The following is a 25,657-nucleotide window of genomic DNA, read 5'->3' on the forward strand; positions in this document are numbered from 1 at the left end:
TTTAAAAAATTTCAAACTAAAGTTTCACAGTTAACCAACCTTTTTAGAAAATGTTATTCTCAAATAAAGTACGAAAAAAAATGTCATCCTAAGATGTTCTTTCACAAAAGAGCTTTCCAAACACAAAGCAAACCAAACCATCAATCACTCAACAAATCATCCACTCAAATAGTGGTGTCTTCTGACAATTGGAACATGGAATTTGATAAATGTGATAACTAATACATGAAGATAACAGATACAGTTCAATAAAGAAAACTTTTTCAATGCTCTCTTTGAACTAATTTTCTTACTGTGCTTAAATGAATTAAAACCAGAAAAAATAGGCCACAAGACTTTGCAAAGTGATGCAGTAATTTACAGATCATGGAAATCATAAAACTAGCACATTGGTATATTGATTATTCATTTCATCTATCTTTTGTCAAGTAACTCTTTCGACGTGTTTATGACATTTGCGTACACTGTTAATGCTCTCCATCAGAGCTCTTTCACAGAAGTTCACCGACCGGAGCTTCACTGAGCCATAGGAAATGGATGAAGTCATACAACTTGGCACTTACACTCACCTGGCAAGAATGATAAAGGACAAAAGTGATGAACACATGATGACGCCAGTTATACGATAACAATTGCTAATGAAAAAGGAATACAACCTTGTAAGGTGTCGGGTTTAGCCTCCTCATATGATCAGGCCGCATCTGATCCAAGTGTTGCATACAAAGGTCTCTCATTTCTGAAAGCGATGGCAGTACTTCCCTTGGTTTATCTTTCAAGCACAAAAGATTCATGTTCAGAAACTAGAATATGTTACAAGATGTTTCTGTTTCTAGTAGCACAATGCACAAATAGATGAGTAAGCTGCTGTGTTGATTTTTTAAATGGAAAATTTTGGGGCATGGGTGATTCTATTTTGTCAATACTTGAATCAGTAAAATTTTTCGCTGACCAAAGAACTTGGCCAAAAGTTCAGATAAATAACAGAAAATTGCATTTGACATACGAGAATCTCCAGGCCAGTAACATTTCAGAAGTTCCTCAACACGCTGAGGCGCAACATAAGCTCTCTTTGACTCATTGAATGGATTGCGGCAAAGAATTCTTTCCCCGACCTTTAATTTAAGGAAAGAGAGAAAAGTTAATGCATGTCAAATTTTCAAACTATCCTCAACAATGCAATGTATTTGGAAAAAATAGTTGAAACAATTTTTAAATATATAAGGTAGATATACAAGGCAAGCACCCAAAATGCACAACTTTCTAGAATTGGCGAACAAAAAAAACCAATTTGAAGTTTTGACATTTTACTCATTACATGGTTACTAATTTCACGTTTAGGTTTATTACTTCAAATGTATTTTGTGCTAGAACTAACCTAGTTTCAAATATAAGATTTACTACATTAAATTGGACTTAAAAGTATTGCATACCTTTGGAGGAATTTCATCTTCACCTATCATAATGTCTACCAATGCATATCCTTCTTTACCATACAATCTGAAACATCGCTTTTTACGTGGTATGGAGACCTACAAGATGACAATAGTTTAAGACTAACAAATATGTAAAATATGAATGCAAATTTACCTTTATAAATATGACCTGACCTTTGTAATATCTTCAGAGAGTTTGATACGAGGCTGATTATTTATCTCAACCAGTTTAAACACACAGCCAAGAGCTGCTTGTGCATAGCAAGTAACCAAATAGGTGCCAATTCCAAAGGCATCCACCTCATGTCCCTTTTTCAAACAAAGAGGAATTAAAATTGTCAGCATACAATGTCAAATACCACTTATAGTAGTTTGTATCATGTTGCACACAAACTGCATGGTTCCTACTTACTTCATGAAGGAAAAAGTTGTTTGCGAAAAATCAAAATCTAATAACAGAGCATTCCCTTGTCTTAGGCGGTAGCTGAAATACTCCATTACATTCAATACAGACTTAGTTGAACAACAGGAGCAACATTAAAAATAAATAATACAGAATCTGAAGTTATATGGCTAAACCACACAGAAATCTTTGAAAAGAGTCATGCAACCTAGGTAGTTCATGAAGAACTCAGCAAAGATAAATTGAGAAAAACAATAGTAGGTTGCTTTCGTAATAAAGGAACAAAAGTGGACTGAAAAAACATAACTATCACAAACTTCCTCATATGATAACATATCACATTTATGTAAAAGGAAAGGTTTCCAAAAATCCAACAGTGATAAGAAATTATTTATTATACTGGCAACAGTAGCTTGCATTATTGGCCTTGGGTACCCCCTAACATTGTCCTTGTGTGTCAGCACATTAATCATGCAGTCTGCTAATTAAACTGCATGTTAATCCTGCTGTCTGACTACTTGAACTCCAAATATTTTAAATATATGGAAGGAAGTACCTGCTTGTTCAAGGCATCAATAGTTTCCTCATTGAGATCATTGCTAGCAGTAACCAACATTTTACCAAAACCAGGGGCACCAAATTCCTTTTCAACCATACAGAAAAATTTCCGAGCTTGAATAGACAAATATGCTAGATCCCCAGAGTCGAGCCTAATTCCAGACGCTTTGTACCTGCATTGCAATTAAACATGTTAACTATTATAAAAAATTGCACCACATATGAACCAAGATTATTTAGGAACTCAAAAATGAAATATGGATAAACTATAGTTTTAATTATATATTATAAAAAAAGGTGCCGTGTGACACATGTTGAAAATATTCTAAAAAAGGAACAAAAGATTTATACATACACTTTATTGTAGAACACACACAACTAAATGCGGAAATCCATCCAAGGTACAATTTGAGAAAGAACTACCACAATTGCCCAATTCAAGGGAACTATGAGAAGGCTTAGGCATCAAAGAGACCTAACTAGGACTTCCAAACAATGAACTATTTTGTCTCTTAGACAGTCTGAATAGACCTACCACATCAATAACAGGGAAACAGTATATGAAGCTTAGTTTCATTCAAATACCTTCCAATTCATCCCTCAATGCTAGTAAGACAGACAATATAAATTCCATATCTTATCCAGCAAACCCAGCTTGAAATCCAAATAAATTCAAAAATAACCCCAACAAAGGACACCAGAATAGACAGGGTGTTTCTACCATAACAAACAACTAGAATAAGATATAAGCTACACCCAGTTCATGGGCTGCTAAATTCCCCCAACTACCCCTGAGCCCTGATCTGCATTCAGGATATACACATATCTATGCATGTGATTCCCAAAGTCAAGACAACCCATGTACAGATTGAATTGTTCTTATTTCACAATAAACATAGATAAGAACTTTGGCTTTGCAGTCCCAATTTACATGCTCACATGAAAACATTCATTGGACCTAACAAAGATCTCTTGATCTTGTTCACTGTTGTACTTCATGCATATGTGGATGGAAAAATTAAGATGAGAAGATATAATATCTCACAACTATTAAATTTATGCAAGTCAAAACAACTAAGAAATGTAAAAACCATTCATAAGTTCAAAATTTACCCCAAATCATTGAGTGCTAAAGCTACAGCACAAAAGTTTGGCACCCCACTCCTCATTACCTGATAAGAATGCATTTAACTATCAGCTCTGAAATGCATAATGATAATTGTTACCAGAATTTAAGATAGAACCTGTATCTAAAGAGCATTCCACACAAAGTTTTATAATAACAAACTGAACAGACGACATAGAGAATGCAAAATACAATTACTAGTTGAATATACTGAAAGAACAAACATACAGAAGAAAATGATCAAGAATGCAATGCAAAGGTTTTGAATTGGATGTAAGATCCATCAGTAAAATATCATCATCCCAGGATTCCTATAATAGTGCCCCCAGAAAAGGTTCACCATCTTTGTGGGCTATAAAATTTGAAGGAAGTTAACAATGTAAAGTCAAGTGGTGCCACTAGGAGAAATTAAATGCAGACATTGGGCACTTCAGGATAGTGAAAAGCTGACAGGCAAGAAAACTTCCTGCAACAAGACCAAAAAAAAAAAAAACCACGCACATATGAAAATGCAAGTCACATTTCTTATGACCAACCATTTGAATGAAACAATAAAGCTCATGCCCTTGTCTGTATGACTATTGTTACTATAAAGCAATCCTACAGGCTACAGAGTGTTGTACAGTGGCAAAACTTACTTACCGAGTGGTATAGGCAAGTGATTTTTCTTTTTTTCGAAAATTCAAGTTTCAAGAGTATTTTGTCAGTATTGTGGCTTTCAAAACATTCTAGCAGAATGACTATATAAGGAATGTAGTGCCCATGTCTTCACGTTCAATTTAAGGGCCTTAATTAGGGAAAGCTGGTGATTTTTTTGAAAAATAAAGTAATAATAATACATAGCCCTGCGCTTAGGACCCAGCTTGGCCAGTAAAAGAAAATATTCATGCTAAGCTCAAGCCCGGCCTCTCCAGAGTTTGAATTATTTAATGGAACAATTCTGACTAAAAGCCACTTCTCATCAATCACTAGATGGGTCATAAAACGGATCAACTCCATTGCACTCATAAATAATCAATTTTAAATACCACAATATCAACAAATAAGTACAAAAATAAGGCAAAGGCTAAATATTCCCATCTTATAAGTTCTATATGGGCTTAAAAACATCAGTTTGGAAGATCACATGAAAACTCAGAACCCAAAAGGGAATGCTTCAAAAGATATGAAGGTCCAAGAACCACAGACCTATTTCCATGGGAGCATGAAGACTCAATAGGGACACACTCAATTGAAACAAAGTTTGAAGGCTCAAAAACCCAAACATTCAGAGCTTCAAAACTTCACAGCTTTTAGTTTATCTTTTAGGTTCTAGAATATATGCATTTGATTGAACTTCTCTGGAGACTGTCGGAGTTCATCCAGATTTGGGCCGAAGCTTCGTCAAGCTTTTTATATTTTCTTCTATAAATATGCTTTAATTTCAAATAATTATAAAGGCTCAAAAGCCACAAACTTTAAGTGCTTGAATAAGGTTTTCTAAGAGTTGAAGAACAAGACCCAAGGTCATTCTTCATCATTCTTTTCTACAAATGAGTTTGAAGCTTTTTGGAGGTTTGGAATTGACTTGCCTTGGCAGAGAAATTGGTTATTGTATTTGTAGAGGATACTTGTGTTCTTGGAACTGTTATAGCTGTCAGAGCACTCTTAAACTCACCTCAACTGCTGTGAAAGGGGGTTGAAACCTCGATCTCTCGCTCGGCAGGGAAGGGAGTTACCATCTTTCTATTGCAAAAGGTGGTCTATCTTATGCTTTTATTCCAAATTGCTAAATGGATACTGTCCATATTTCTGAATTTTCCTAATTTGGGTTGTTCATGTAAAGCTTGGTGTTCTTCTGTGTGCATGCTGGTTTTGTGTTCTAACTATTGTTAGTTGGTAAATTAATTAATCCATTGTAATATATTCCCCAACAAGTTCAACATGACCAGACATGGTTAGCATCAGCCAATGCAACTGTAAGTGGAGTCAAGATAGGCACGCCAAATTGGTTAAGACAAACCCTAAATGAATGAGGGTTTCATTTTAATTGGATTAGACCTGATAGGATTAGGATTAGATTGGTTAACACTAATCAAAATTATCCCAAGATTTCATACTTCTTTCTAAGATTCCTTTGAATGAGGATAGTGCTTTAGCCCTATCAAGCCTGATCTTAGCGACACCAAAATCATATGGAAAATCTGACCACCTGAGCTGAAAAAATGTAACATTACTAGGAAAGGAGAGATAGACCACCAATAACAAAAATAAAGTCATATTCAATACAAATAACAAAAACTACAAAAATAAACTTACATCATATGTGTCAACAAGTGCTAAGAAATTATGTGGCAACGCCAAGGCATATGATATAAATGCTGCAAGCTCACTTTGATTTGTCTCTCCAAAGAAACCACTCAAAGAGTCCGCCAACTAAAAACACAGACACCCAGATTATAAGCGAAGAATCAAAGTAATGAATCGAACGCAATACAAGATTAAAAATTCATTTCTAACATCAACTCATAGTAGGGAATAAAGACATATCATGGGCAACCAACTTATTCTCCATCAAATATTCAGATCTTACATCCTAGTAAGGTTTAGGTTCTCTGTCACAGAACCTTTTCTAATTCTTTCTTAAAAAATACTGTTGAGAAAAGAGAGCAATTCAAACTTTATTGAGACCCTAATCCCATTATATAGAGGATTGGGTAGGCACTTGCAAGGAAAAAAATAAAATAGTAAAAACAGGTAAGGTAGGACAATAAACTACCAAGACTACCAAACATAGCAAATGACATATCTGTCAACAAATGCCACACAGGCTTATAAAGAATGTGACCTAGGATTGAGAAATAAAGCTTCTCAGCTCAGAAATTAATTGCAAGTTTGAGAGTTGGTGGCTATTAATTCACAAACTAAATGCATGAAAACTATCTATCGAACACAAACTAGCAGAACCACTAACTTAACTTGGAAATGGCAACTATATTGTCCACTAAAGGATTCTTCTCAAATAACACATGTATAAAAGTAAACTGATAGACCACAAACAAAAGAGCAATTCTTCAATGAGCATCAAAAAGGGTCTTCATAATCATGTGATGCTTGAAAAAAAAAAATATAATCACATAAAAGCCTTAAAAAGTATAATGATAAGAAATGGATGAATATAATTATCAGTGGATAGACAAGAAATAAGGGTCATGTATTACTACCTGAAGCTTATGAAGCCAGCTTTGGACAAGACCAACAAAATCTTCACAAGTCCTTGAGCCATCCTGACTACGAAGGGCTTTGTCTGTTATCTCATCTAAACCCTAAAAACAAGACTAAATAAGTTACCCCAACATATAAAACTTTAATACCGCATAAAGCAGCAAAGGTACATAAATAAAATGTTAGGGATCACAATTGACCAAGGAAAAAAAGTATGTGAACATACAGCAAGCTATAGAATTATAATTAACAAATAATAAAATCCAGTATCTGCTTTCTGAACTAAAAATACAATTTTGCAAATAAAAATTAGTAGGATGTGTGCAGTCAAAAATTACTATTTTGCTACATTTGATACTGTATTCATCGGGAATTTGAAAAAGAAACTTTTCACAGAGGATAGAGTTGAAAAGATGAACTTGAAATATGAAAAATATGTTAAATAAATAAATAAATCAGTTTACAACTATCATCCATGTTTGTATGCTTTTTGTGAAACTGCAATTATCATAGCAGAATTTGCCCATAATTATGACTAATAGTAATTTCCCTGACGTGGACATAAGAGACAACATTTTCCCCATATTTTACATGTATCCACCAGATAATTGTTTCCACAATTACATAAAATTTTCACGCGGTGTAAAATCTAAAATTTCAAGCTTTAAAGGTAGAAAAAGATTCTTGATGCAGCACAGGAAAACATACTTTAATGAGAGAAATCTTCAATAAGAAACATGGGCAGGACAGACTCTAAATACAGAACAGCACAACATGGGAGTTTTAAATGGATCTAACCATGAATGAGCTAACAAAGGCATGAGAATGTGTTCCGCGAAGAGGAATGCCAAACAACTTCCCAGCTGCCACATTGCTATTACGTAATATGAAATACACACGTTAGCAAGCAAGTAAAGTCAGTGAAAACATAGTCAACTTAAGGAAAAAAAAAAGTTCCAGTGATAATGGCAAGCATGTATCATTGAAGTGCAGTACACCATAACAAGGAATAAATAATGGGAATACTAAGTAATACCAGAATTTTAAAGATTAACTGGGCCAGTAGATGGACATCAAACTGTGAGAAAATATAACAAAACTTACGGCATACAAAAAGCATTGTTTAAAGGGATTACTGGACAATGATTACAATCAATCAAAAACTTATACAATGTTACTCATTGTTTATTAAGTAGCAAGTAAATATTTGAAAATTCCCACGAAAAAACTGAATTTGATAATGAAAATGCATAATTAATACACAGAAAATAATATGTGTCACACCCACCAAACATCTTCACTAGCATCTCTTGTTTGATGCCCTTACCTAGAGTAAACTGATTATAAACAATCAAAGAAGCATGACTGATGACTTTCAAGAGCCAAGGCTCTCAGGCATCAATCAATAATCAATACAAAAGGCTAGCCTAACTGTTGAAAAATTCAGAGTGTCAGAGGAAACTTCCTAAAGAAAAAGATAGGAAATCCGTTGTGTATACATCTCAGACCAATGAGCTTGAAATACATTTGTTTGAACATTCAAGGGAACGTTCATTTCCTTACTAAGAAAATATTCACTTAGTGGCACCATACTTCACTATAATCTCACACTATTCGCAACTTATTTTCACACTGGGATGGCAACCGAATTACAAGGCTTAGACTCATTAATATGGCATTAGACTAGTAGTAAATGCTATCCCTAATTCTTGTTCATTTTATTTGAGGTATTATACCACATATCTCCCAATAAAAATTTTAAGAGTATATAACTGCTGATATTACACAGCTTCACTTTTCATAGTTTATTGTTTCTTAAAAGTGGTCAAATCTTCCATAGCTGTATCAAGTACAGATAAGCATCAATGGTACAGAAATATCACGCCTTCATATTGATATTGTTAGAGTGATAATATATGTTTAGAGTACAAGGGTAATAATGTCTTTAGGGTCAAGTTTATATAACTATAATCCTTCTCTTATTTAAAGAGAGTTGTGTGCCAATTGTATTTAGAGAGAAAGACTATGCTTTTAGTTTTCAGATTTAGAACCTTTTCTTTCAATAATTTGATTGTTTGTTTTGGATTGCATTAAGAGATTTTAGTAGTTGATGGCTTCATTTCATTTAAGTACCATCAATAAAAGCAAATGATATTGTCCAAGTCTATGAAAGCTTGTTTTCACAAAATATTTCAAATTCCTACAAATATTAAATTGCCTTCATAACATTCACGTAATCCAAATCAATGAGGTTATAAGGGAGTCCATTTAGATGTAATTAGAATCATAAGAGCATACTTAAAAGCGTAAACTTTTCAACAAAATAGACCTTGTGGCGTCAAATCCTCCCATATAGCAATATCTTGAAGCGCTTATTCCACCATCAGGTCCCTGCACATTATATCAAAAATAATTCTCTTTTGTTGAAGATGTAAATCCTATCAAGCTAGAAACATTACGAAAAGCTAGTAAAGATAACGCACTTGTGCTCTTCTCAGTCCAAATTCAAGGAGAGTTTTTGATTTCCCAGCAACAAATCGATGCCTTGCAGCATTGGTAGTGACCAGTGATGCGTAGTTAACAAGATTTACAAATGGAGTTTCAAGGAGTTGAACCACCTATGAATGAAAATACCATATAAATTAGCAATAAAATTTTCAAACTCTAAATTCAGCAAACATAATGAAGAACCATGTCCTTGGATGAACTCCAATTCAAGTATAAGTTAACCCATAAGTTTTGTTGGTATGCTTACAGCAACTGGCCCTTCAATTCTCATCAAAGGAACCTTTGGGAAAACAACAGAACCTTCTGAAATGGCATAAACTTCAACATTAGAGCAATCGATCTCCCTGAGGTAGTCAAAAAACCCATCCTACAAAAAAAGGACATATTAATGTTATATGGAAAAGCAAATTTCTGAATACCAGAAATATTCAAATTTACTAAAATAGCTGAAGAATGACCATTTATACTCATATGAGTTGTTTGTAGAAGAACAAATGACAATCTCTTTAAGGAATATGAATCTACCTTAAATAGTGTGAGGATAAACATTATGCAAAGTGGAGTATAGATCTTCAGTATATCCCCATAGATTAGTATAGGCTAACAATAAGGAAGTCCAAAATTCCTACACTGTCATTAGGGGGAACCATAGTTCAATTTACAGAAGTTAGGCCGGTAATCAATATTGGAAACAATAACGTTAACCACAAAAATAAGATAAAATTTATAGAAAAAAATAAGAATGCTTTATCTTATTATGCAAGTAATCCAAAATTTTGCAATAACGAGAAAAAAACCATTGTTTTACAAAGAAAAAAGCAACATAACTGAAAGGAAGACATGTACACTGAATACTAGCTAGAAGGTCAGAATTCACACCTCGCAGGTTGGCATAACTGAGCGCAAGTAAGAAATCTCCTCATCCTTCAACTTAAAGTTGGCAATCAACCTTATACATTCTTCTAAACCACCAAAAACAGTGTATTCACCTCCAAAAGGATTTTTGCGGAAGAAAAGATCAAATCTACAACAACAAATAATTGGAGAGCATCATGTCAGCAGACAGATGATATGATTCACACTTTGTGATATTAGCTGTATAACTTTCAGCAGATTAAGAACAGCAAGTCCCAAGATTAAAAATCATTGCATGAATTTGGTGAATTTACTAACAAGCACGAGTGATTAATGGTCATATACAGAGAACCATACAAGCACGGTATCAAAGCATAACAATGACACTTGGAATCAAAACTCATAAGGATACCGTAAAAGCGATTTCCATGAAAAAATTTTCCATCAAATCATCTATATAACCAGAAAATTCAATGAAGCAAAGAGTCCATGATCACAGTTCCCATATAACTTCAATTCACCTCCAAAAAACCATTCTTATTGAAAGAAATTAACTACCCTATCACATTGTGAATAAATAATCATACATAAATCCAATACATACAATCAAATTATGAACTCATGCTCCAATTCCACATGGAAAAAAAAAACCAAGAAATTCAATCCAAACACCAAAACGTTCAACAGTTGAAATAGAAAACGAGAACAAGATGCTCACACTGCACGATCGAGATGCTTTCCAGCCTTCCAGTAAGCATAGGCCATGGTGAACTGGTAAAGATCCGTCAGTAAAGGGCTCACCATCGGGTTTGTCGGCCCTCCGAGCTCCTCCACTGCTCCAGCCTCCACCTTCCCGTTCAAATCCACACCCTCCATGGATGATTCAATAGCTAAACAACTCAATATCTCTCGTTCTAGGGTTTCAAGCACGAAGATGAGAGATCGCGTCGAGGAATTCCAGAGTTGGTGGTGAGAGCGAAGAAGCACTAAGCGAGATAAATAGAGAAAAGAAAGCCGTTCGAATAACAATTTTCAAATTACCCCCCAACTTTGTTTTAATTTTTTTCTTGTATACCCCATAAAAATATATAATTGGTAATGGCCCCCAATAAAACCATATGTATATATATATATATATGTATTTATACATATATATTTATATACATTGAGAGGGTGATTTTAGTAGGGACATCCATAGATAAGCACTCTACAGCTGTCCCTATAGGACATTTCTATAGGGATCATTGGATTGAAATTCAACAGCTTCCACTCATGATATCAACAATTATTTCTACAATAACTAGTATGATGAACAGTGAAAAAAGCGGAATACAAACAGTTATAATAAAAAATGAAATGTAGAATATTCTCATTTGACTAATATGTTTATAACCCCAACCAATGAGAACCATTTAACTCGTTCTCTCCAATCCCAAAAATATAACCCACAACACGACCCTTTTCAATGCAAGAACAAGGTTCTGTACACTATTCACCTCATTGTTATATTCTTATTAACTGATTTTTGTGTTTGTTTCTCTCTACCCCGTTCTTTTTCTACTTTTTGTTTATCTGTGGCCATACTACGGAAAATTCAGTTAATGAATCACCATATATATATATATATATATATTCATGGCTATTTACTTATTTGCTCCTCTAAGGAAATTAGTGAAAAGAAAATTATGTTTTGCTAATATAGCATTATGTAAATCTTTTTTAAAATTTTTAGTTATAAATTACTACAAATTTTTTTATTTAGTTATGTAACTCAATTATTATATGTTAACTAAAAAAAATTATAGGAACAGGAACTCTTTTCTTTTACAAGTTAAATATTTTTTTTAAAATAATTTAAGTTCAGTTTTAATTTTCCATAAGTAAATATAAGTGTTGTGCATGATTAATTTTTTTATTAAAAAAAATATTAGTACTTATTCCCTTTGATAGAAGTATACAAATAATTTTTAACAATTATTTGCTTTCACAGGGGTGTGCAAGCAATTTCCTTTTCTAATTCAAAAAAGACCCTTGACCATGTTTGACAAACGAAGAACGTTGCTTGTTGGAACCTCTTCCAAAGTCCTCACCAAAATGGAATACTTAAAAATCATTTTAAAAAAAGTATAATAAAATAATATAATTTATATTTAAACTATTTATTTTAATATAATCAAGTAAAATTATATAGATATACTTATCGTCTGTGAATATGCTCTTAAATGACAAGTAAAAATTCTTGGACTCTTAAAAAAATTACGCAAGAAAAAGATGCCAACTTAGAAAGTGTTTATTAAAATTTTATAATTAATATGTTTACTCGTGGTTTATTTAATTTTTTTTTTCTTATTAGAGCAACATTAACAACGTATCACTGCTGTCTCTTGATATAGCTAAATATATAAATTTTGATAAAGGTTTCGTTATAAAAAAAATAAAAAATTCAAAATTTCAAGGTATAATACCTTAATTGGTCCTTTTACTTTTCTCTCTTTCTTTTTAGTCCTTCTTCTCAGAAATGCTCCCAACTAGTCTCTTTACTCTTGAAAATAGATCTACTTAGTCCCTCTACACTTGAAAATATCCCAACTAATTTCTGTTTTTTCAAGAGTGGAGGGGCTAATTGAGAGAAGACTCAAAGTAAATGGACTAAGTGGGCCCATTTTAAAAAATAGAGGGACTAGTTAAGAACATTTTTGAGTAGATGGACCAAAAGAAAAAAGAGAGAAAAGTAGAAGGATCATTTCAGGTATTATACAAAATTTCACTTTATTCCAACTTATTCCATCCTCAACAAAGCACCATCTGCATTCAAGTCATCATGTTTGAATGTCAAAGTTGGACATGACCACATGACCACATGACCAACAAATTTGACTAGAAAGTTGACATCACTTGGCAAATACGAATCAGAGAAAATATAGGTTGATTGATACATTAACATAAAAATTCAGCTAAAAAAAACATGCATGTTTTTGGTAAAATTTTTTAAAGTTGTAAGGCTCTTCCATTTTATTAATTTCTACACATGGGTGTTTTCTTTTTTAAGACAAAATACGCAAACGCTATTAAAAACATATGTAAGGTATAAACTATGAAGTTACATCAATTACGGTGACTTTATTGACCAACTACAAACTTATTATGTTAAGCAATAGAACCTACCATATATGTTCAAGATAATATATCAAAGACTAAACCCCACAATGATAAATCTTCCATGTCATGCAACTCTAAAACGATAGAAAATATAACTCTTTCCACATGAGACCCACAATGGAATCCATTACACAGTAAATAAATATAAAACGATAGAAAATATAACTCTTTCCACATGAGAGCCACAATAGAATCCATTATACAGTAAATAAATAATTTTCTATAATACTATATTAAGTGAACAATGAATGAACAATACCTACGTACATACACTAAGTCAAAACCCTCTACCTCTCCCACTCACCGTTGAGGTGAGAATCCATTGGCTCTCCATCATTTTTTTTAGCTATACATCATAAATTTTTGTTTAATATATTTATAATTTCATTTCTCTCCCTAGCGAGCACATTAGAGTTCGCGCAAGTTAGTGGGGGCAAGAGTGGATGATCTCGCTTAACCACACATGATCTCAAACAAATTATAACAAACTATTAGTATAATCCAATTAATCTCGCTCGCTAGACTCAAGATGAGCTTAGCCTCATTGATCCTTGAATGAACTCACTAGAATGTGCCCAATTTTATTGGATGTTGACATAAGCTTGTTGATAAAAATTAAAAGAAAATGGAGATAAAAATAAAATGGTTATTTTAATATCTTAACTTAATTAAAGATAATATATTAAAAAAACTTTGAAACATGATTTTATGATCTTCGAGAAAATAAAATAATTTTTGACTAGATTGGAAGTTGGTGGGAATTTACAAGGTCTTTTTTTCAAAGTACAATAGGTCATGAGTCAGTTGTCAACTCTATCAAAACATTAAATGGTCTCCTTAAAATATACATGCCGCATAAATTAGGTCTTTAGTTTTGACCATGGAGTGTTGCATAAGTTAGAAATTTATTTTAATTACATATATATATATATATATATAATGGATTAATGAATAAGGGTCAATTCATTTTCTTTGCATTGTGCTACTTTATTGAAAACTTGAAATACAATTTGATGAAGTCAAAACTTGACCCAACATAACTCTTCTAGTGGTGAGTTTTTATATTCATTATTATAATAATTTGGTGTAGCAATTTTATTGAACCGTGTTTACCATCAATATTTGAGAAATTTAAAAATTTTTAATTTTGGTGCGCACCAATTTTATGCCAAACTAATGAAATAGTTTTCTTTGCCTGTTATTTTTCTTACTATCATTGAGATTAATTGGATTAAAAAAAATATTCTAATTACTAATTTTATGCAAGTGGATTAATTACATATTCGAAATAAATTACAACACTAATGCATGCATTAGTTAGTTAGTCATTATTATTATTATTATTATTATTATTTGGTAAGAGAGTTAGTTTTTATGTACATTGTGTTTGGTTGGATGTAATTGAAAATATAGTGGATTTTCAACTATAATATAACTTGAAATATATAGATTTTGAAATACAATGCCGTCAAATCTAATGTTTGGTTAGATCTAACTAAATAAAGCCATGGGCTGAGTAATCGGGACCGGTGGATCTGGGTTGGCCAAAAATCGACTCAGAACCGGCTTGGCCAACAATGCCGGACCGGCCAGTTAAGGTCACCTTCTAGAGACCCAGACCTGGCCTGGGCTAATAAGAAAACCGACGGGAAGGGCTAAAACCCGCCGATTCACAAGTCGGCCCATCAGTTTTTTTTTTTAATTAAACCATATAATTTTAATAGTAATAACATATAAATATAAAAAAAATTAAAGCAAAACTTACAAAATTAAGAAAAAAAAAATTAAATCATTGGAAACTTACTGAAAAATTAACTTAAACCACTTATAAAATTAACAAATAAAACCAAGAGAAATTTTTACAAAATCCGGAAAAATCATTAAAAAAAATTAAAAAACTGAAAATAAAGAAAAAGAGATAGTAAAAAAAAGCCATTGATAAAGAGCTTCATTTCAAGATTTATCTTTTTAAAAAGAAAGAAAGAGAGTTTGGTGAGCTTTTGCTTTGGTATCTTCTTCTCCTTGTTAATCTCACTCATGCTCATCATTTACACCCCCACCCACATAAAGAAAACAAAATAGAAAGGAACAAACTAACTCATGCCCAAAATATACCTCACAAAGCCATAAAAATTATCAAGAAAGTAAATAATTGAAAATAAAGAAAATGAGAGACATAGTCATTAAAGAGAAAATTAACATGGACAGCTTCACTTTGAGATTAATCTTTCAAAAAGTGCTTCTTAAATTTTAACTCTTATATCTTCACTTCCTCCACCCTTGTTCATCACTAACACCCGATGCACGCACACACCCAGAGAAAGCAAAATAGAAAAAGAAAAATATTCATGCCCAAAACCAAGAAGAAAGAGTATGAGAAAGATGAGAGAAAAGAAGTGTCACACCCCGAACCCAACTCTATGGACCCGGGACACTGACAAACGGGCGTACACCTACAAGGCCGAAACCAAGTAGACATACAAGGCCTCAAAACCTGATCCAAAACAAAACAAAGAATCAAACTCAGTGGATTGCAAAAACAATACAAACTTATTCAAATAAAACATAGGCCCACAATAAATGGGACTTATTACATGCTAAAACTCGACGATTGCTTAATGATCCCCGCTAAGCTATCCGCCACTCAACTCTATTCTTGCTCTGAAAAGATGTTAAACAACAAATTTTGAGCTTAACAGCCCAGTAAGCACCCACTAAAAATTATAGGGATCATTTACAAAAATTATAAATTATCTAAATCAAAATCAGAAATCAAATTTATTTCAAATAAATACAGATGTCAAAACCAAGTATATAGGTCCCCCAAACAACTATTGCCAAAACAAAATAACATAACTCATATATTTACCCTCGGTGACCCGAGCTAGAATATCAGAGCTCATAAGTTTACCCTCAGTGACCCGAGCCAGATTTATCAGAGGCTGTTATTCTTCACCGACAGAAAGCGGTGGAAAACTATAGTTTCTATATCACAGTACATGTCGACATGGTCAGAGTTTAACCCCCAGTGACAGGGTTATTGCAAAGTTAGTTTGGGGACTACGAGTACTGTGTCAAAATATTTCATGTTCAAAAAACAATAAATTATCAGAATTCATATTGGGCAAAATGCAAGTTATTTGTAGTCGCGTGATACCATTTTTATCATATCAAAATAAACCAGTTATTTTAATCCAAACATGAAATAATTTTTTTAAAAAATATTAATAATAATTAATCAGAAATAAACTAAAAGATATCTGAAATTCAGAATTGAAGTAATACATATTTAGATAAGCTGTCTAAACTTTAGAACTTAAATAATCTGAATGTAAATAGATATTCAAGCCTTTCAGATAATTCTAATCCAAAATAAAATATCACTAACTCGAAATTGCAAATAATTTAAAATAATTCTGAAAAATAATAATAAATAAATAATTCAAAATATAAATCAAAATAATCAGTATTTTTTTCTCAAAAATCCCAAAAGTTCACAAAACTAGAACTTTCAATTATATACATATAATAGGATTTATATGCCGGATACTTACCTGATTAACACCAAAAACAATAGTATTAAACAAATCGAGGCTAACAAGCAATAGTATTAAATAAAAAGATTTTTAGGAGGGTACAAATGCAAAAAGTTTAACTATTATTCAACACTCCCAAATATTGATTATTGCGAGGGTACAATAGCAATTACCCACTCTAAAAGCCATATCAATAAATCTAACATGATCAATGAGTACTAAAACCCTCATACTTCACATACACTTTTCCAAATCACAAATTTCAAAATTTAGGAATAAATAGACACCTAACACTATGACATAACCGAAATTCACACAACTTAGAGTACTACACAATTTGTAACATTCAATTGAATCTTCAATTATTTCTGCAGGCTTGTAATTCAGACGTATCCCTTTCAAATATGAATATCTCTTAATATAAAACTTCAAAAGCAATAATATTTTATGTGCAGTCAGATAACTCAGTAATGCATCACTTTCTTATTTTATGCTATACCAGAAACAACATCTAAGACCATAAGAAACACCAAACAAATTTCAGTTTCTCTACAGTAATATCATTAGGCACAACTACACTAATAATGCTATAACTTTTAAACTACTCATACAAAGAATCTAAATTTTTACAGGTATCTAGAAAACATCAACCTCTATAACTTTGTTATATTATTCTTGTCCAAATTCATTTACAAGACCATCAAATTGGCTAAGCAATCTTTATATTTTTTGCAGAAATATTATTGAGCACACCTATAGAAATCTGATCATATCTCACAAATTACATGGCTAAAAATTCTTAAATTTTGTAGAGTCAAATATAAAATCGTCATCTATAACTTTATTATATAAATCTGAATCTAAATCAGAACTTAAAATTATGAAATTAATCAAAAACTGTTGAAGGGCAGCACAAAAATCCTGTCCGCGTCACCTGCGTCTAAAAAATTATAATTTACAGAATACTACTCCAAAAATTCTGAAAGTTTGCATATATTTATAAAACGTTGAACTCTACAAGTTTCTTATTTGACTCTCCTCCAAATTCGGCCTCTAAGAACTCTAAAATCGAAGAGGAGTTTCTTTCATTATTAAAAACGAAATCTGAAACCTACCAAATTAATCTTAAACTCAAACAAGAAGCTAACCTTACCCATCCATCACTAATATCCGACATTAATATATCAAGATAAAAAAAAAAAACAATAATAGTTCTACAATATTTTTCAAAGGTCCGAGGAAGAGGGTTCTTACCTCATCAACAACAGAGAATCAACCAAACCCGTGACGGCGAGATCCTTCTCTTTTCCTCGTCGCCGACACCACCCGCAAATAGGGAGAGGAGGATACTAGGTCTTTCTCATTTTCCTAACAGTGATCTAAATTGGAAGGAGTTGAAGAGGTGTGTTAGTGCAACTGCACTATTTATTGGCATGATTTGACACCTAGACCAAGTGACGTGGCAACCATGGTGACAAGGCATAATTGATGACATGGAAAGCATGGTGACATGGCATGGAGACTTAGCTTGCAAGGCAAAACATCTTGAAGATCTTGGTGGAGCTATTTTTAGTATGTCTATAACTTGGAGGAAATTATCTTGAAGATCTTGGTGGAATTATTCTTGGAAACATGAAGACAAGATCATACCAAGACCATATTTAGGTGATTTGATTGAAGACTAAATATGGTGGAGCTTAATTAAAGAAATATCTATTCATGGTATGAATGAAGGAGATATGATTTGAAGAATCCTTGATGAAGATTGATTGAAGTCTATTCTTAGGAAGATTTGAAGACCAAACTTGGGTGAATTGAAGATCAAGTTTGGAGAATCTTTGAAGACCAAATTTAGGTGAATTGAAGACTAAGTTTGGCAAGTTTCGTGAAGACGCATAAGGACGTGCGCCCCTTGCGAGGGGACTGCGTGATGAGGAACTGAGGAGGTAGGCTAGTTGCCGGCAGTCGGGATCGGGAGATTTGGCTGCATCGACTCGGACTAAGCATAACCGAGAGATTGATGGGTCTTGAGGTCGTCCGCAACGTAACCAGAACTCAGTCAAGTCAGCAGTCAGGGCCATGTTGCAACTTATGTTACAATAGGAGTTGCAACAGCTAATTTCGAAAGGTTTTAAATTAGTAGCCGCGGAGATTCTAAAAGAGGTATGTGCTATATTTGGGACGTTGAGGCATCTATATAAGCTACCTTGCTCGTAGATTGTTAGTGTGCCTCTTGGGTGACTCTTGGAGGAGAGTGTGTGAGCACCAGACAATCTAGAAAGGATAGTGATCTTTATTGTTGAGAGTGTGAGTGACAAGTGTTTGTACTCATCTATTTTTACCTCTTTTAGTGGATTGTTTATCTCCGGGCTCGACCCCCCCAGACGTAGGCGAGGTGACGCCGAACTGGGTTACCAATGTCGTGTGTTTCTTTTTTTGTTGGTTTGTGTGAGATTTATATGAGTGCTTGAGTGTTTCCTAAAACCCACAAACCACACCGGCAGAACTAACAAGGTGTATAAGGTTTTGAACTGAAAACATAATCAACGGCTGGGATTTAGTTAAGTAATATCAATGGCTAGGATTAAAATTATAAACAACAGCTAGGATTAAAACCACATCAACGGCTAGGATTTAATTAAGGGGTGGGGCTCACAAGAAGTCTCATTCTTTTTGAGAAGCATGAACTACATTTATATATTTATTAAAAAAAATTAAGAGAATTAGGAAAGATGGGGCGGATGGCAAAACCAAAAAAAGTAAAAAAGCTTGCATCTTGGACTTTTTTTTATGATAAATAAAATGAGATGTGATTATGTATATTAAGAAAATAATATTTTTATATATTTATATATGAATATAATGTATTGTCTAGTCATCTAGATCTAGTGATGTCCACTACCACAGGCTAGCCTCTCAATTTTTTTTTTAAATTTTATGTTTTTTTAATTAGTGAACTTCCATGAAAGAAATATAAATAAATACATATACACATATGATAATAACATTTAAATAATTTAAAATAAAAGCTATAATTTCATGGATTGTACTTAATTTGTTGATTAATCAAATTAAGTTGCCTACGTATCCTCTTGGGTGTAAGAAGAATCAAAGCCAATGTAGTTATCTTACCTTAGACTGGAGTTATCACCCAATTAACATTTATCGGCGTCAGGTTCTAGCTCTTGCTCAAAGTCGGGGGCCGTTGTTGTACTCATCATGTTATCAATGAAGAAAAAGTTACTCGCTTCTAGACTTCCCATCTCTGCTTCTTTTTGTCGAATTTGTGAACGCTTCCAATCATTTATGCAAACTTGAATTTCAATGTTTGGCACCAACTAGACATGGGCACGGGCCGATTAACCGGGCCCGCCGGGCCCAACTCGGCGGGTCCGGGTCGGTCTTTGGTCGACCCGTAACCGGCCCGGCCAACCCGTCGGGTCACGGGTCACTGGAGGGTGACCCGGACCCGGCCCGAGTACAGCGCCAAACCGGCGGGCCGGGCCAGAACCCGCCGGTTCACAGGCCGGCCTGCCAGGTTTTTTTATAAAATTTTAATATTTTAAATAAATTTATAAATTTATAAAGTTATTAATATAATTTTAAATATAAAACAAAATATCCAAAACAAATAATAACAAATAAGTTGGTATGTGACTGATTTTATAGGCAGTTGTTACGCAATTTGTTTGAAATTAGTCGATGTGGGACTAAATTACAATAGTAAAAGACTTGTTTATTGATTCTAGGTTTTAGTATAGCATTTTTGTCAAAACAAAATTTATTGGTAGATTGGTTAGAGTAGTATATGATTGGTTTTAATGGTTTATGAAGTCTTGAGTTCAAATCATGGTGACCACAATTATTGTTTTTTATTTGTTTTAAATCAAATCTAAACTTTAAAATTTTAAAAACTATTTAGGATAATTTCAAATAAATCACAAAAATTAAAAACTTTTAGTATTAATTTATTTTTTTTAAATGCTTATTATTGAATATTTTGATAATGTTTTAAAAGATGATACTTGTTAGTATAGGATTAAATTTAAATATTTTCAAGAATCATAGATTTGATTAAAAGGGAACATGAGACGATGGAAATTGAAAAAAAACTTATTATATACAAAATTTAATTTTCTATAAAAAAACAATTAAATATATAATTGAGAAATTAAAATAATAATGTTTATTTTTTACTGTTATTTAACATTATGTTATGATAAATACTTTTTAACATAATTTAGTTTTCTAACATTAAAATATATTATTAACAAAATTTTATTAGTTATTTATTCATCAGGATTTTGGTGAATATTATAATTTTAAGTTAATAATATATGTAGAAATACATATAATTTTAGAATTTTCACCCAAAAATATACAAAAATATGTATGAAAGATTATAGTTTTAAATTAACAATAAGGTTATACTATTACACATCAATGACATTATGTTTTTTTTTTTTATATTTTATTTTAAATAATATTAATAACGGAGATAAGTAATACATATAAAAACAATGGATTATAATGTTGAGTAACACAAAAAAGGGTGAGTAATACCCTTTTTTTATAATGGTTGCTACTAACAATTAAAGTAAATAATTTGACACAAAATGCAAAAATAATGGAATCTAAAAGGGTATATATAATTAAACAGAAAGTGAAAAACTAATTTTTTATTTTTTTTAAAGTATGTTTATATATTTTTCCTTTCTTTAATTAAATAAGAAAAAAGTTTGGGTTGGTGGATAAGGTGTTTGAGGGATGAAAAGGTCATGGGTTCAAATCTTTGGTGCTTTGAATCTAAGTTTTTTTAAAATAAAAAAATGACTCAACCCGCCGGGTTGCCGGGTTGGGACAGCCCCAACTCGTAACCGGGCCCGCTACAGTGCGGGCCGGTTACGGGTTACCGGCCCGGTCGCCGGGTCAGCTGAACCGGCAGGTTTGGGCGGGCCTGTTCCGGGCCCGGCCAAAAGACGGCCCATGCTCCCCTCTAGCACCAACACTACTATAGACATATGGCACGTAAAAATATCATTTACAATTAATGAAATAATAGGATACGGATTTCCATTGCCTAGCCGCCACTGAAGAATGTTGAAAGTTATATCTACAGTCATGTCTTCAGAGAACCGAAAGGTAGTGTTTAAGTACAGGTCGACCTCAGTGTACTGCGAACCCCTAGGCTTCTTCTTTGCTTGCCTTTGTCAAAATGATTCTCCCCCGATACTGTTGGACTGTCTTATCGCCTCAGCTGTAACCTATGGAACTATATAGCCATAACGAGAGCAATAGCTCTCATGCAATTCAAAAAGTTGTGATTTAACATTACCTACAATTGCACTAACATCTATAAAGATGTTAGACTTTGATGTATACCATTGAGTCTCCAACTTACTCATGGCCCATGATTGGGAATCCTTACCTCCATTAAACCCTAAGAACTTATAATAAGCTTCTAAATGTGTAGATAAACCTTCTAATTTCTACCTAGGATCTAAAACAAATGCAACTAAAGCAATAGGAGGTATATCTCTATAATAGCTCAACCACTTAGCCTTCATGTCTATAAGGCCCATAAGTAATTGAGCATCTAATCTAAATTTTCATAATTGTTCAGCAACATCAATAGCACCATGTAAGAATAAATGTGTAGTAGGAAAATAATCATGCGAAAATAAATTTGTACATGTATTAAACATTGAAAGTAAATCCATAACTCCAGTAGCAATATTCCATTGATATTCAAATAAAGTAAAACTAGGAAAAGCTCCATTAACAAAAGCAATCAACAATGTCTTATAAGAAAATGTCGCATTAAGAAGTCGATAAGTAGAGTTCCATCTAGTCTTAACACCTTTCGGGAACTTTTTGGCCCTCATGTTATTTGCTCTACAATAACGAGACCATTGTTTCATGAGGGTCATGTTCCTTCCTATATACAATACCACATCCCTAATTGATCCTACAAATTGTTTTAAGGACTCTAGCCTGGTTTGCACACATAGGTTCAAAACATGACAAGCATATCTTATATGAAAACATTTTCCCCCACATGAAGGTCTCAAATATTCTTCTAAAGGTCTAATAGAGGTAGTATTAGCAGATGCATTATCAAACGAAATTGAAAAAAATCTTAAAAGTCAAGCCATATTCTTCGATGCTTCCACGGATCATTCTATAAATATTATCATCAGTATTAACCTCATTGAATACTCTAAAAGCAATGACTCACTTTTGGATATTCCACGAGTCATCAATCCAATGTGTTGTAATACCCATAAAAAATTTTCATGAAATACATTAGTCCATATATCAAAACATAAAGAATTTGAAGAAGTACAAGCGTGAAAATACTCACTAAGTTATTTTTTTACTGTGTTTGTAATGTTTGAAAATTGTTCTTTGAATAGTCCCCCTTGAAACTGTTAGGATTATGCCCTTGAATGCCAATGAGGATACTTGTATTAGGTCATTTCATTTATATTATACATTATTATTATTATTATTATTATTATTATTAATAGGCATTATTTTGATATTCATATAAATCTTATAATGGCATTTTTAATTAGTTTTGAACATCATAGTCAATATGTATTAAGTTAAACATTTTACTTTTTGTGGGATAAAGGAGGGCACTAGAAAGGTTTACTATTTATACACTTAAATAGTTCACAAATAAAAGAATCTTTAATTGGGCATTAAAGATTCGTAAGGATTTGAATAACATATACTTTGACATAAAGTGCTAGTTGAACACTCTTCGTCTGATGTTGCCATACCCAATGATACTTGTGTCATGTCAAAGTTTAAGTATATTTGAATTACTTGTGGACTGTCAAACTTTAACTTTTTGGGATTTACTTGTGTTTTGTCAAACTTTTCAGACATTTGTAGGATTTTGAAAATGCGAATGTGAAGTCAAACGAAAAGCAAAAAACCCCAACGTATAATAAACAGAATCACCAATATAATACACAGAAATGACTAACAACATACATAAACCTAATATATTACACACGTACGTATGTATAATAAACACTAAACCGCTCATGAGATAACTTATTTTTTGGGAACACTGATACAACACTTAGATACTTTGGTGAATGAAAAACAAACACAATTTGTTGTCTGTAATCTTAAAACAAATTAGAATGAATTGGATGAACTTATCCTTGAATACATACTCAAGGTCTCATTTGCTTCTTTTTCATCCCTTTTTTGCAGCAAACCCGTTGATATACTTTGAATAAGAGTAAAAGATTGCATTTTTGGCCTTGTCCTTGCTACAACATGAACAAAAGTAAAGGAAATTCATGGCATTGGAAAAAAAACAAAGGAAAAAAGCTACCTTTACAATATAGAAGCTAAGAGTTGATGGTGAGAAACCAAAACAACCTCATCACCCATTGTGTTAGGGAAGTGAGCACTGAGATAAACAACATAAAGAAGACTAGATACAAATAAAGGAATTAAACGAAAAGGATGAACAAGATGAGAGCTTTGATTTAAATAGAGATATAAAAGACTGATAATAAGAAAAGATTGAACCTATCCTGAGTACACCACCACTGTCGCACTCACTTGTTCGTTTGCCGACACCCTCCCACTTTAGTTGCCAATGAATTATCCCCATTGGAAACTACACCGTAAAAAGCCAAAATCAAACTAAATTAACCACAGATCTATTAGTTAAAACAAGAAATAAACTAGGGTTTCTCCTACCTGATAGCGGCGGGAACGATGAATCAAGGGACAGTGACAACAAGGATGACCATCACTAGCGTGCGATTGTGGTAAGGTCGGCGGCAGCAGCGAGGTCAGTGGTGACAGCACCTGTGGTGTTAGGCGAGAAGGCAAGGGTGGTGTGATGGTGGCTGCGGGATGATGAAGAAGCCATTGAGGAAAAGATCATTTGTTTTTAAAGATCTTTCTTTTAACTTTGAGAAAGTAGGTGAGTAGGATAGAAGGAGGGTGACATGTGGACCTCCACTTCATTCGGGTGATGAATTCGCGGGAGTGTTTCGGTTGATATAGCATTGCTCTTTAGAAAAAGCTAGACTATGAAATCAAGATGAGCTTATACATTCATCATCATCAGACAAGTGGGTAAATGATAGCTTTGGTACAACAACGGCAGGTTCCAATTCCAACTCCTCTGATGATGAAGTAGGCAATTAGCTAATTCGAAATTGTGGGGAAATGTGTATAATAAAAACAAAAAGAACTATGTGGGCTTTGATTCCTTTATACCCCAAGAAAATACGTAGGTAACTTAATATAAATAAGTTCAAGCCCTTTATTTGTTTTCATTTTTTCTCATGTCATACTTGTATTTATTTTACAAATTATTGTATTAAATTAATACTTTTATTTTTTGTATAAAATATTGTATTGAATTAATTCTTGTTTTTTTAAAAAAATATTGTATTTTTTCCCTAATTATCACATAATTCGTGTTCATTTTTAATTCAGGAAATTGCCAAAAACACCCCCAAGTTTGCAATATGCACAAACACAACCCCTAAATTTATGTATCCCTAAAAACCCCTTCCTTTTAAACACAATATTTTTCAAACCCCCAAAGTATGTAACGGTGGTTAACAGAGTTAGTTTTGAATTTTCTGGATGAAATTTCCCCTTGCATGGGAAGTTATGGCAGCGCAATCATTTTTTCGGTTTGAGAGAAAGTGGGGATTTTTCTTAGGGTAATCCCAAGAGATAACTATTGCTGCACCGTTTACGTTTTTTCTTCTCTTCGCCTTATCAGCTTTTCCCTTTCCAAATTTGTCTCTACCTGGACATCCTTTGTAATTTTAGCTTTTCTCTTTCCACCAGTGTCTCGAAGGTGAAGTCCTGCTCAAGTATT

The 25,657-nt window shown here is 33.0% G+C and overlaps 1 protein-coding gene across 1 annotated transcript; it reads right to left on the bottom strand.

Moving 5' to 3' along the window:
* Positions 1-428: 428 nt before the first annotated feature.
* Positions 429-11,043, bottom strand: LOC120276410 (nicotinate phosphoribosyltransferase 2-like). The gene is made up of 15 exons (XM_039283144.1): positions 10,806-11,043; positions 10,112-10,256; positions 9,480-9,599; positions 9,208-9,342; positions 9,054-9,115; positions 7,523-7,598; positions 6,724-6,825; positions 5,819-5,935; positions 3,508-3,566; positions 2,393-2,567; positions 1,608-1,742; positions 1,431-1,529; positions 1,004-1,112; positions 657-769; positions 429-569 (listed from the first exon to the last, which is right to left on the bottom strand). The coding sequence occupies exons 1-15, from the start codon at positions 10,961-10,963 to the stop codon at positions 492-494; spliced, it is 1,683 nt and encodes a 560-aa protein (XP_039139078.1). The 5' UTR covers positions 10,964-11,043; the 3' UTR covers positions 429-491.
* Between the last annotated feature and the right edge of the window lie 14,614 nt (positions 11,044-25,657).

The sequence above is a fragment of the Dioscorea cayenensis genome, chromosome 14 (genome assembly GCF_009730915.1).
Source record: "Dioscorea cayenensis subsp. rotundata cultivar TDr96_F1 chromosome 14, TDr96_F1_v2_PseudoChromosome.rev07_lg8_w22 25.fasta, whole genome shotgun sequence".
NCBI lineage: Eukaryota > Viridiplantae > Streptophyta > Magnoliopsida > Dioscoreales > Dioscoreaceae > Dioscorea > Dioscorea cayenensis.